The sequence below is a fragment of the Micromys minutus genome (assembly GCF_963924665.1).
Source record: "Micromys minutus genome assembly, chromosome: X".
Lineage (NCBI taxonomy): Eukaryota > Metazoa > Chordata > Mammalia > Rodentia > Muridae > Micromys > Micromys minutus.
In genome coordinates, this window is record NC_137970.1 from 69,031,240 (window position 1) to 69,044,473 (window position 13,234).

At 33.5% G+C, this 13,234-nt stretch overlaps 1 protein-coding gene across 1 annotated transcript in view; it reads left to right on the forward strand.

Moving 5' to 3' along the window:
* Nucleotides 1–13,234, forward strand: part of DIAPH2 (diaphanous related formin 2) — a gene marked incomplete at its 5' end in the record, with an annotated part of 690,195 nt that overhangs the window by 59,939 nt on the left and 617,022 nt on the right. Inside the window, one exon of the mRNA XM_080910844.1 lies at nucleotides 7,681–7,785. Coding sequence (XP_080766970.1) covers nucleotides 7,681–7,785 — 105 coding nt within the window. The remainder of the gene's footprint in view (nucleotides 1–7,680; nucleotides 7,786–13,234) is intronic.

A 13,234-nucleotide genomic window follows, 5' to 3' on the forward strand; every position in this document is an offset into this window, starting at 1 on the left:
CAACTTACAAGAGTTGTTTTTCTCTGTGTACCCACTATGAGTTTTGGGGTCCATTCCAGTCACCAGGCTTTTGTGACAAGTGCAGTCCCCAGGAAAGCCACTTCACTGATCCCATGCTTTATTATTTAAATGGTTAAAGAGAAGATCAATTTTAAGGCACATGGCCATTGTACAAATTTAATTGTCTACAAATGAGATTTTGTTGGATAGACCAATGTCTATTTTTAAATTCATGTCCTGTGTCTTCTTTGTACTGCAGCAAAAAACAAACAACAACAACAAAAACCCCAAAAACAAAAGTTGATGTAGGCTAATCTGGCCTATAGAGAAAAGTCAAGTCTACCTCAGGATGCACAGGTCCTGCTTTTAAAACTTATTCCAAACCAAGCCAAATTAAACCAAACTGAAACAAAGCAATCCAGAAAATAATAAAAAGAAAGATACAGACCAGTAAGCAAAGCCTGAAATACTTATTGCTCTTACATATTAGAAATAAAGCATTGTCATCTCAGGATTGTGTCTAAGCTTTTTCATTTTTTCCTCATATGGGAAATAGCATGTATGGAAATACATGTACGTGTATGAATTCATTTGTATGTGTAGTCTATATGAATAAACATTTCTGTAAGTAACTTCAATATAAACTGTGAGTTTATATCAATATATTAATGTGTATATCATAAGATGAAGACAGTTAATATTGAGAATAACTTGAATGAATGAGATTTTCCAAGGAATTTATTTTTTCATACAAAAAATACTTGCTTTCATGATTACTTTGCTTGGGTGCTGACTTGTGCCCTTATTTTTTATGGTCCTCTTTAAAATAGGCAAAAATTAGGCAGATTACCTGCAAGGTCACATTATATTTGATATTTGTCTTGATATATCATAGCCAAAATAAAGAGCTGACAAAGGAACTGAAATCCAGAGCTGAAAAGATGGCTCAGTGGTTAAGAGCACAGGGTGCTCTTCCTGAGGACCTGGTTTCAGTTCCTAGCACCTATATGATGGTCTATAGCAATCTATAACACTTTACTCAAGGGAACTAAAATCCTTTTCTGATGTCTGAAGGCACCAGGCACACATGTGATACACAGAAGTATATTCTGGCAAAAACACTCACATGCATAGAATACAGTACAAAAACCCCACATAAAAACAAGGTTCACCAGTAAATTCCCTTCCTCTTTGATAATAGCCAGTTGTCCAAATAATATGATGTATTATATTTTGATGGTTTTACATTAATGTTTTAAAAATGCACTTTAATGAAGGAGTCTTTAGTTAATGCTATTAGAGACATGGACTCTTCAGTTTCTCTTCTATATCATAGATAAATAGATCCTCATCCTCATAGATGTTTACTTCAGACAATATCTAGCACCCAGAAGAAAGAATTAGCAGTAATTCAAGCAGAACAGTGATATTGAAGTTCAGCAGATATGTGTCATTCCTCATGGAATTCTTTAAAATGAAGTTGCATTCTAACGAAACACCTTTTAAAAGAACAAAATGACAACCAACAAATTGGGAAAAGATCTTTACCAATCCTATATCTGATAGAGGGCTAATATCCAAATATATGTATATGTATGTATATATAGAGAATCAAATAATCCTATTAAAAATGGGGTACAGAGCTAAATAAAGAATTCTCAAATGAGGATTATCAAATAGCTGAGAAGCACCTAAAGCTCAACATCACTAGTCCGAAGAAAAATGCAAATCAAAACAACCCTGAGATTCTACCTCACAACAGTCAGATTGGCCAAGATCAAAAAAGCTCAGGTGACAGCAGATGATGGTGAAGATATAGTGAAAGAGGAATATCCCTCCAATGTTGGTGAGATTGTAAGCTGGTACAACCACTCTGCAAATTAGTCTGTTAGTTCCTCAGAAAATTTGACATAGTACTACCTAAGGACCCAGCTATACTACTCTGGACACATACCCCAAATACACCAAAATCTAATAAGGACACATGTTCCAAAATGTCCATAGCAATCTTATTTATAATAGCTAGAAGCTGGAAAGAACCCAGATGTCCTTCAACAGAGGAATGGATACAGAAAATGTGGTACATTTACACAATGGAGTACTACTCACCTATTTTAAAAAGTGCGTTCATGAAATTCCTAGGCAAATGGATGGAACTTGAAGCTACCATCCTGAGTGAGGTAACCCAGTTATAAAAGAACACTCATAGTATGTACTCCCTGATAAGCACATCCTAGCCCAAAAGGCTCGGTATACCCAAGAAACAATTCACAGAAAATATGAAGCTCAAAGATAAGGAGTGTCAGAATGTAGATGACTTAGTCCTTCTTAGAAGGGAGAACAAGACACTCATGGGAAGAAATAATGGGAGAAATAGAGAAGCAGGGATTGGAGAAAAGGCCACCCAGAGACTGCCTCACCTAGGGATCCATCCCATATGCAGCCACCGAATCCAAGCACTATTGCTGATGCCACACACACACAGCAGAAACCTGATATGGATGCCTCCTTAGAGGCTCTGCCAGAGCCATACTGATACAGAGGAGGATGCTTACAGCTAACCATCAGACTGAACACAGGGACCCCAATGCAGGAGTTAGAGAAAGGACTGAAGGAGCTGAAAGGGTCTGCAACCCCAAGGGAAGAACAAAATTATCAACTATCCAAACCCACTATAGTTCCCACGAACCAGTGAGTTCGCATGGAAAGACCCATGGCTCCAGTTGCATATATAGCAGAGGACAGCATTCTCTGACATCAATGGGAGGAGAGAGAGGTCTTTGGTCCAGTGAAGGCTCATTTTCCCAGTGTAGGCGAATGCCAAGGTGCTGAGGTGGAAGAGGGTGGTTGGGAGAGGGAGCACTTTCATGGAGGCACTGGGAGGGGGAGTGAGGATGGTATTGTGGGAAAGGGGATAACATCTGAAATGCAAATGCAGAGAATATTCAATAAAAATGAAGGTAAAAATGTCTAAACCATATTGAATTTTTAGCTGTTTTAAAATCCTTTTTCTTGCAATAACCAGACATGTGTTTGTAGGGAGAAAATTATATTCTTTCTTTCTAAAATGTATTTTTCAAGTTTTCATAGAATTTTTGCCTGCTCTAATTTTTCCTACATTTATCAGTCCTTTTATTATTGAAGACAGTTGCATATATAGTTTCACATAACAAATAAACATCATTATGCACATATATTATTTAATATATATTATAAATATATAATATATATTAAAAATTCTCAGAACCAAAAGGGGAAACATGCATTCCTTAGTATGATTAGGAAGAAAATATTTTCATATTTGGTCTCTACCCCGTTTCAAAATTGTGTAAATTCTTTCATGTTTTTGCTTTTCATATATTTTTGAGATTGTCTCACTTTATTGCCCAGACTAATTGGGAACTCATCATGTACCTGAGGGTGGCCTTGAACTTGTGATCCTTCTTCTGCAGCTTCTACAGTTTAGAGGTGTGAGATATCACCTAAGGTGTGAACTTTGGTTTAAAATACTTCCAGCAATGAATGCTGTTTGAGTTTCTCACATGTAAATTTGTTCAGGAATCTTTCCTATTTGTGGTATTTCCGGAAAGCATCTTTCTAAGTACAGACTTTATTGTGGCAATATGTTTTCCCTGTTAAATTGTACTATTACTGACTCAAAGAAAAATGACTTACATATATTAAATTTTTATTAAAACATTCTAGTTAATAATATTATAAGCTATTTCATAAGACAGGTATTTCATCTGGCTATGTAGTGATCCTCACATAGTTCAGTCATTTTCCTAATACTTTCTTAAGCACAATTACTACAAAGATTTCTGTGTGTCTTCTAACAGTGTTTTCTGACAAGGAAGCATTTTATTTATTTATATGTTTGCATGTATTGCTTCAGCTGCATTTACAAAGTGTTTCCTAGCTGCAGTGGGGCCTTTTAAAAATTAGTATTAGTGAAAATCTAAAAGAGGCTCATAAACATGTACCCTTAAATTTATAAACTATAGCTAAGGTACAGGATTGAGATCCTGTGATTGTGATTATTGAGAACACTAAAGGACACTACAATGTCTTCCAGCTCTGGCTCCTAGGATTTATATGGCCTGCTAATTTGAGGTGGATGTTTACTACCATTGTCTAATTTTGTATAAGATAATATGCACATAAAGTGAGGGTCATCATCATGATTGTTTTATAACTATATTTCTCATTCTTACATAGTTCCTTCTTAATAACTTTAGTTTTATGTTTAAGTCAGTGTTATAGCATGTGCTGAATGTGTCTGAGTATCTGCATTTAAGCCTCAGCAATTAAATGAAACGAATGCACACACACACACACACACACACACACACAAAACAACATTCCATGAAATAAAGAACTGTTTCTAGAAAGACATAACTATATGAGATGTGAAAATGAGAAAGAGATGATGTTTATAATTATGGTTTAATTGAAAACTATTGGAAGTTTATTTAGTTATTTAGGCTTCAGCATCATTTTTATACACTACATTCGTCATATAACGTGGACACATTAAGGAAATATGAAATATGCTTAAAACTCGTTTTGTGTCTTTACCATAGAAAAAACTGTTTAGAAGTAGTTTCATATTCAATTATGTTGCTTAGTTTTTAATATTGAGTTACGAGTGTTGCTCTATTTAGTTTTATTATTGTATTATGAATCTGAAGTTAATGATTTGGAAGTATCAGCTGCATAATTAGGAGTATGTTTTTATTTCTATAGGAATAAAATGAATCATTATAGACTCTTCTGTTCATATGAATGTTACCCATTTCTAAGTAATGTAAGTGGCCATTTTGTAAGTGAAAAAATGCTAAGGATTCTGAGGCAATTTACAATATTTAAAGGAAGGTTCCCAAAGTTTGTTTCTTTAATACCAAGAAAGAAGGCTCAAAAATATTTAGTTACTGCATATTATGTCTGTTCTTTTGTGACTGGGTTACCTCATTCAGGATGATATTCTCTAGATGCATCCATTTTCTTAAAACAGTTTTAATGATAAATAAAATCCTTCTTTCCTTTATTTTTAAAAATTAAACAACTTTATTAAAAAACAGATACATGTACACATTTTAAAAGCCTTTTTGCATACCATCAAACCTTTAAAAAATCAAGTACTGACTAAAGTATATTCATAATACTATACATTTTTCACTATAGAATAGTATGGTTTTGTACCTTTGTATACTGATGATTACTTAGAATGTAACTTGCAAAAAATATGTTCAGAAAGAATAAATTCACACTATTGTTGATAAAAAATATTTAGTGGGTGTTTACTGTATTCCAGGAACTAGGATCTTTGTTTTTTTTTTTTTTTGGATTGCAGAGTCAATTTCTGCTTTTGGTTGTCTTAGAGAAGCATTTCTGAACTTCTGAGTTGTGACCCTTTTGGGGGTTATATATCAGATATCCTGCCTATGAGATATTTACATTATGATTTATAACAACAGCAAAATTGTAGTTATGAAGTAGCAATGAAATCATTTTATAGTTGGGGGTCACCACAATGTTAGGAAGTGTATTAAACTTTTGTGGTGTTAGAAAGGTTGAGAACCACTTCCTTAGAGTTTTAGAGAGATATTTTTTTTTTCCCCCCACAGGAGGCAATATTATTTTTATTAATTAACTTTTTTTTTTACAAAATAAAACTGTGGGGTTTTATTTTTTTTCTTAAAATTCATTTTATTTTATTTTTTAACAGCTTTATTTTAAGAAACAAAGATAAATGTACAGATTTTAAGCATTTTTTTGCATAAAAGTGCTCATTGTAAAAAAAAAAATCTTTACACACCAAGAAAACTTTGACTATTTCCAGGTTGCATCTTGTTTTACATGTACTTTATGCTAATTGTAACTAGTGGGATCTTGATCACACTATCAAACCTTAAAAAAAAAAAAAAACAAGTACTGACAAAAATGTATAGAGAAATAGATCTATGACAAAGTATTGATAGAAGTAATATGGAAGAACAGGATGAAGGTTTGCATTTAACAGTGGGGCATTGTTGGAAATCTTATAGCAGGCTTACTAGGTGAGCACTGTTTTAAAGTGTGTATGTAATAAGCCAAAGTCGATTTAGTGGAAGGCAGCACATCATTGACTGAGAAGTGGAAGAGAAAACAGCATCATGTAAAACACTGTGGGTAGCATGAAATGACATATCACATGTAAGCACATCATAAAATCCAAGGTCAAAGTGAATAGATGTATGCTATTTCGAGATGAAGGTGAAGCCTCAGAATATTTGAGAGTGGGAGAAATAGATTCTAAGTGATGTTACCTGACCATAAATTGAATCTGGGGTACATTTTGGCCTGAGAGAATTCAGATTTCAAGAAAAAGTATTTGCTTTCAAAAAATATGTTCTTAAGGTAATTTTCCTCAATCCAGCTACCATCCTCTTTAACTTGACAGTTGAAATGCTTCAGTATTTTACCGTTTTGAGCATAAGAATATCTGTTCTGGACTTTTAAACATAGATTAAGTATTAAGAGAGATTAGTTTGCTCTTCAATCAAGAAGGTTGCAGCAACAGGCTCCAGATGGCTTTATAGGAATTGCTTGCAGAGCCGCATTGTGAAATATAGTTCGATTAAGGAGCTGTTGCCACTCCAGAACCAATTGGTCTGTCTAAGTAAAAAAAAAAAAAAAAAAAAAAAAAAAAAAAAAATGTGGCTGCTGCCATTGGTTCCTTATCTTATCTACATCATCTCTGTTGCCCTCCCCTCCCCATACCAACAGGATGGATGGCCTGTTCAAGACATATTTCTTCGCATAGTTTATTTCTGAGTCTATACCTTTTATAAATGCCTTTCATTGGTGAAGCCTAAGCCACAGGTCTGTACTGAAGTTATATATAATTGATGTAGACAAACACAGTTTTTATAAACTCATTTTTATGTGAAACTGATAATGTGTGGATGCATTAAACTGTAGAAGGCATGCCTAAGTGACATTTGGCAGCCAAAAATGACAGTGGACCACGAAAATCTTTTAACTGTTCTTTGGCTGTTAGATTTTTCTGATTTTCATAACTCTCATTCTTCCCTCCACCATCTCTCTGTCTCTGCCTCTCTCTCACTGTGTACACACACACACACACACACACAGACACACACACAGACACACACACACACACACACACACACACACACACACAGAGACACATACATATTCAGCCATATTACCTTTTTTTCTTAGTAATATATAGCAACTTTCTGTGACCTTTTTTGGGTAAAATTATATATATTTACAAATATATATATATATAGATGTTATATATATTCTATTAAAAGTCATTTGTTTTCATGGATAACAGTAGTACTTGGAAGCATGGGCTAAATAGTAATTTGTGTGTGTGTGTGTGTTTGCTGAGAAAAATGAATAGCTTTGCAAGAACTGTATAATACCTATGTGTTATAAACTACCAAAGTGTTCTGTAGCCTAGCTTAAAATTATTTTTTTTCTTTTCAGTATTTAGCTAAATAGAAATAATGTCACAAATATGTGTGAAATACATACAATTTAATGGTATTGCAAGTGTGAAATAATGAACTATCTAAAATGTTGTCGTTAAATATTAATTGCATTAATCACTTATGAAGTAATTAAACAGTAATCCATCCATCCTCACAGTACATGTCTTTTGAACAGGAGGATATGAACCTTAATGAAGAAAAGAAGGCTCCTTTGCGAGATAAGGATTTTACCACCAAGCGTGAGATGGTTGTCCAGTATATTTCTGCAACTTCCAAATCTGTAAGTAGAGACATTTCCCAGACACCAACACAATGAACTTAATTGTTTGCATGAAAGTTTACAAAACCTCAGCTTTTTACATTCTTGCCTCCGTGCAATCATATTACCAATTTAGGTACACACCCCCCCACACACATATTTTGCACGTGTATCTCAGTACTGAACTATTCATTAGACATGAGAGATCCATTATGGTAAACAAGAAACCAATATGGAAGTCTCTTGACAGAATTAAATGAATTTGAAGGCAGAGGTTTTCTACCCCTACTAAATTGACAGTGGTTTGCTGTCATTCTGATTACACATTGCTACATGAAAATTTCAGCGTTGAAGGGAGAAAACTCAAACAGTATAGCTACCTTTATGTTTACATTGAACCATGTAATTTTTGGAATTTTTTTCTTATTTGGCTTTGTTGTTAGTTAGCTGACTTATATTTGATGTGATAAAGCTCACCTTAATATAAAGGAAAATATACACCAGGATCTTTAGTCAAATCTGTATAATTTTCAAAGGCTAAACACACTATTTTTTGAGATACTTTATGGTTTACAAGAAAACTTACTCCTTTAATGGATTTAATTGATTCATTTTTGTTATTTTTTAATTTAATTTTGCTATTTTTCTTTTTTTGTACAGAATACAGTTTATTCAGGGCATGGGGGAGTTAAGAGGGTAGGGGCAGAGAGAGAGAGGAGTAGAGAAGTAGAGGCCGGCCATGAGCATGTGGAGTGAGGTGGGGGTGGTGGCAGGGAATGGGGAGAGGAGGGATGTGGGGGCAGAGAGCAAGGGCAAGAGACCAAGAGAGTAGGAGGGCAAGAGGCCAAGAGTTTTGTTTTGTTTTAAAGATTTATTTATCTGTTTTATATGAGTACACTGTAGCTGTCTTCAGACACACCAGAAGAGGGCATCAGATCCCATTAAAGATGGTTGTGAGCCACCATGTGGTTGCTGGGATTTGAACTCATGACCTCTGGAAGAGCACTCAGTGCTCTTAACTGCTGAGCCAGCTCTGTAGACCTGTTATTTTACTATATTTGCAAAGTACTCTTCAGGTTTGATTGTTTTTTTTTTTTTTGTAGAAATAATATACTTTTGATATGGCAAAAGATATATTTTGTATTTCTGAAATGACCTTTCAATGGCAAATTTCATGAAATCACTATCTCTCTCTCTCTCTCTCTCTCTCTCTCTCTCTCTCTCTCTATCTCTATCTCTCTCTCTCTCTCTCTCTCTGTATATATATCTATATCTATCTATCTATATATATACACATACATACACACATTTATGTATATGTTTTATACATATTCATGTACTATTTATAGGTAGGTATATGAATTTATTGTTATTTGTACACATGCATTTAAAACAAAGTATTTTCAGTTTCAACCATTGACCACTGAAGAAAATGTTCTTTACTGTAAAAGTGTATTCTAACATTATTTGACTATTTCATTCATACTTTTTAGTACTGCAATTCGAATAGCAACTACTGTGCATTGATTCTATATTGTACTTTAGGCAAGCTAAATCTGAATGCTGAACTATTTACATATAATGCATCGCAGCTCTGCCAGAGCCGAGTTAACAGCATGTTTTTTAATTTGGTTCTGGTATCCAAAGGCAGAAATCTGTTTCAAGTGATAAGTGAAATTTGCCATGAGCATCGTTTTCAATAGAATTAGGTGATGCATAGGGTTTTTAGTTTGAAATTCTGATGAATCTCTTCTCATTTTTGCACCCAAGTTATTGTTCCCAGTAAAAAGCTTTAGGAAATGTAGGGCATATATATTCAGTGTTGTTTTTTAAATGCCTAATGGCAAGTATACTGGAAAATCTATATAACTAGATCTGAGTACAAAGTGGAGATAATATATGACTAATCATGTGGTGCTTTAATGATGGGATTTGTTAGCATCTCTGGCTTATTTGTTGATATTGTTTGGATAAGTGGGACTGACTATAATGAAGATTATATGATGTTCTCATTCCTTGACCTTCAGATAATTACTTATTATCTATGCACAGCATATTTTAATTTATGTTCATGCTGTGTTCTCTTCAACCGATGAAAGAAATGTACAGTTTTAAATCTTATGCTCATTTTCATATTGAAGTGAAAGAAAATTTGGCTGAGGCAGTAGCTCAGCATTAAGTGTACCTACCTAAACTATTAAGGCTTTGCATTTTGTCCCTAGCACTGGAAACAGATTAGAAAGGAAGAAGAAGGGAAAAGGACAATTAAGAGCTTATTTTAACTCCTTCATTCAAATGATGGAGATGGACTATTATTCAACATAAAGTTCTCCATTTTAAGTAGCAAAAATATTAGTTCCACTATTTTGATGTTCCTTATTTGTTTCATTTAGCATATGCATTAGATTTTGTCCTTCACAAAAGTCTCAAGACTATAGACTTTTTTATACTATTTTTTATGAGCCAAATATTTTGGTGGAAGAGAATTGGCTGACAAGTATGTTTTAAAGCTTTCTCACCTTGTAGAAACATTAATTAGTACTGTTTTTATCATTAAAACTATGAAAATTGTTTATTTAATTTCCTTTTAAAGATAAGAGGGCTGCCATTCTCCGAGTAACAATATTCAATAAGAAACAATGCTTTTACCTGTTCATCATCATGACAGCCAATTTTGCACCAATTATCACGGAATGTGTGGCTGTCGTCCTGTGTGGAGCTTAGGTTCCTGCCATGTTGTCTGACATTCATTAGGTGTTAAATATGCTTTGCCTGCCTTGTACATTTTTACTTTTTCATTATATATTGATATACCCATTAAAGATGCTTCCTCATTCAATGCAGATATGATGGTACCTATCATGGTATAAAAACGCTTTGTGAATAATCAGTGTTCTCATCTGAAAATAAAACCACTGTTAAAGTGGCAAATTTTCTATAGCCTTATGTCAGATATGGAAGGGCTATAGTTAAATTTTAGTGTAAAATTGTGTTTTCCCCCTTTAACTAACTGCTTTTGTTCCTTTATATTGAATTTAAATAATGAAAAAGTGAGCTCCAAGAAAGCCATCATGTTTTTAGGAAAGGTCAGTAAGAGACGATGATACAACACACAGCCATGTGTCAGAACCTGGTTCTAAAACAAACACGTCTGATTTTGTTATAATTAGTGTTGGTCAAGAGGATATTAATGAAACTACAAGTTGATATTGTAAAACTATTGTTTGATTCTCCACACATACTTAATATAAAGTCCAATAGTAGTCCAATAATACGAGTATTAAAGGAAGGGTAGATTGAGCAATGTGTGTTGAGTGAACTTTTAATATGTATGTGGAGAGCCTTGCCTGCTCCGAGAGCCAAATACTTGTTATTGTAGGAGGGGGTGAGTGTCCACATGACGTATAGCATGACATATAGGGGTTGGCATGCATTGATTATTTAGTTACAAATAACAAAGAAGATTGTATGAGTGAAAACATGCTGTGTGGGTATTGTTAAAGCTGCTTTACTAGGTCATTATCCAGCACACTATGCTGGTGATTTAGAGAGGTTTTTTGCATATACCTAATAGCATATGCAGGTACTCCTAAAGAAAAGTTACTCACCTCACATTAATCAGCCACATGCCCTTCTCCTTATGACAATATGAAAAAGTGGTTTACTTCTAATTGTAATGAGTACTTTTGAAATTGAGATTTTTGGACATTGTCTGATTACAATTTTGACATGTGAGGCATTGTACGGAGTGGTTCTAAAAAAATCTCAGTAGTATATGATACAAAATGGCTACATCAATTATATCTATAGATTTGTAGACTTAACAAATATAGGAATTAGTTAAAAGTTGTAGTACATGTGTCAATATATATGCAGTTATTGTGACTATATTTTTATTATTGTTAGAAACTTTTTCCAGTGTCCTCTTCATTTAGGGGGAGATGTAGTAAAAGATATGACCACGTTTCTTTCTCCGTGCTTTTTTTGACTAGTCAATCTAATGTACTTCAGTTTGTGCTTTAAATGAACTCATTTTTAATCCAAATGATTCATTAAAAGATCTTCAATGGGCCACATTTAGTTGTTTCATGTATTCTGAACCTGTCTTAATTGTTAACATAGATTCCCATTTTGTCTTTTTGGTCTCATGTCTGTGATAAAGAAACAAGGAACAAATATAACCTCTGTCTTCTTTGGTGGAAGGAAATGACTTATGTTAATAGCATATCTTTCATCTTAGAGGACTGTTGTGCTACCAAAGAAGATTTTATTCATCTAAATTATTGCTGCTTATGAACAGGGTTTTGTATGTTCTTTTTTTTAAAAAAAGAATTTGTTTCTCCCTTTGGAGAGTCTCAAATCATTTGGATTGCTGAATCATTTCTCTTTCTGGATTCTTTTGAAATTATGTACACGGAAGCTGCCATTATCTTTTTGTATCTTGTGATATCTTACTAAGCCAGGATACTTACTGGGCTTCCAGAAAAATTTGATGTTTGTTTTAAAACACTAGCTGAAAAACATAACACATATTGATAATAACTGTTCACAGATGAATAGTATTCAGTGATGAATTAGCTATTTTTGGCACACTGCTTGATATTCAAGTATGGGAATCAGATAACAGTGTTTTCACTTATATTTGAATTTTGACATAGATTATGTTTATGTTGAGAGTTTCATGTTGCTTTCTTAAACAAAATCCTGCCTCAGAAATTGTCTTATGTTTTGAAATTCTGAACCATTTTCTCTGTATTAATATGTGTATTTTTATGGATAAAGTATATTGTTTGTCCCCATATCATATAGAAAAGTAATTTCATACTTGGAATAGCAGTGTGATTGTAATGCATGAAAAACTAGATCATAGTAGGTGTTTCTTCCTAGTATGTATGGATTTTGAAATGTGGCACACATTAATATTTGTATTTTGTTTTAGTCTCAAGATCTCAAGCATTAAATGTGTTAGTAGAGTAGGCTAGTCACTAATTTACTAAACACTTAACTTTTGTGAACGCATCTTTTTATTAATATTATTATATATTATTAATATTATTAATATTGATTAATATTGTTGCTTTTTTTTACACCATAACCATTCTCCGTTGACCACTGTATGCAGATAGTTGGAAGTAAAGTTATGGTAAGTACAATAAATGTGCTTTACCCTTAGCTCTAAACTTTTGTTTTGGGGATTTATGACTTTTGCATGCATTATTTAATGTTTGGTATTTCATTTGCTATATATTCTTGCAAAGTTTAAGGTAAATATTAAGGTCAACCAATTAAAATTTAGCTATGTTAAGTGGTTTATGGTAGTTTTCGATTATGTTTAAAATGTTTTTCTTTTTTCTTTTTTCCTGCCTTGGGAATTATGTTAGATAACTTGGGTAGAATTGTGTGTTACATGTCAATTTCTCAGGGTGGGAGCTGGGTCCTAAAACATTGGTTTTCTCTTTATAGACTTTTT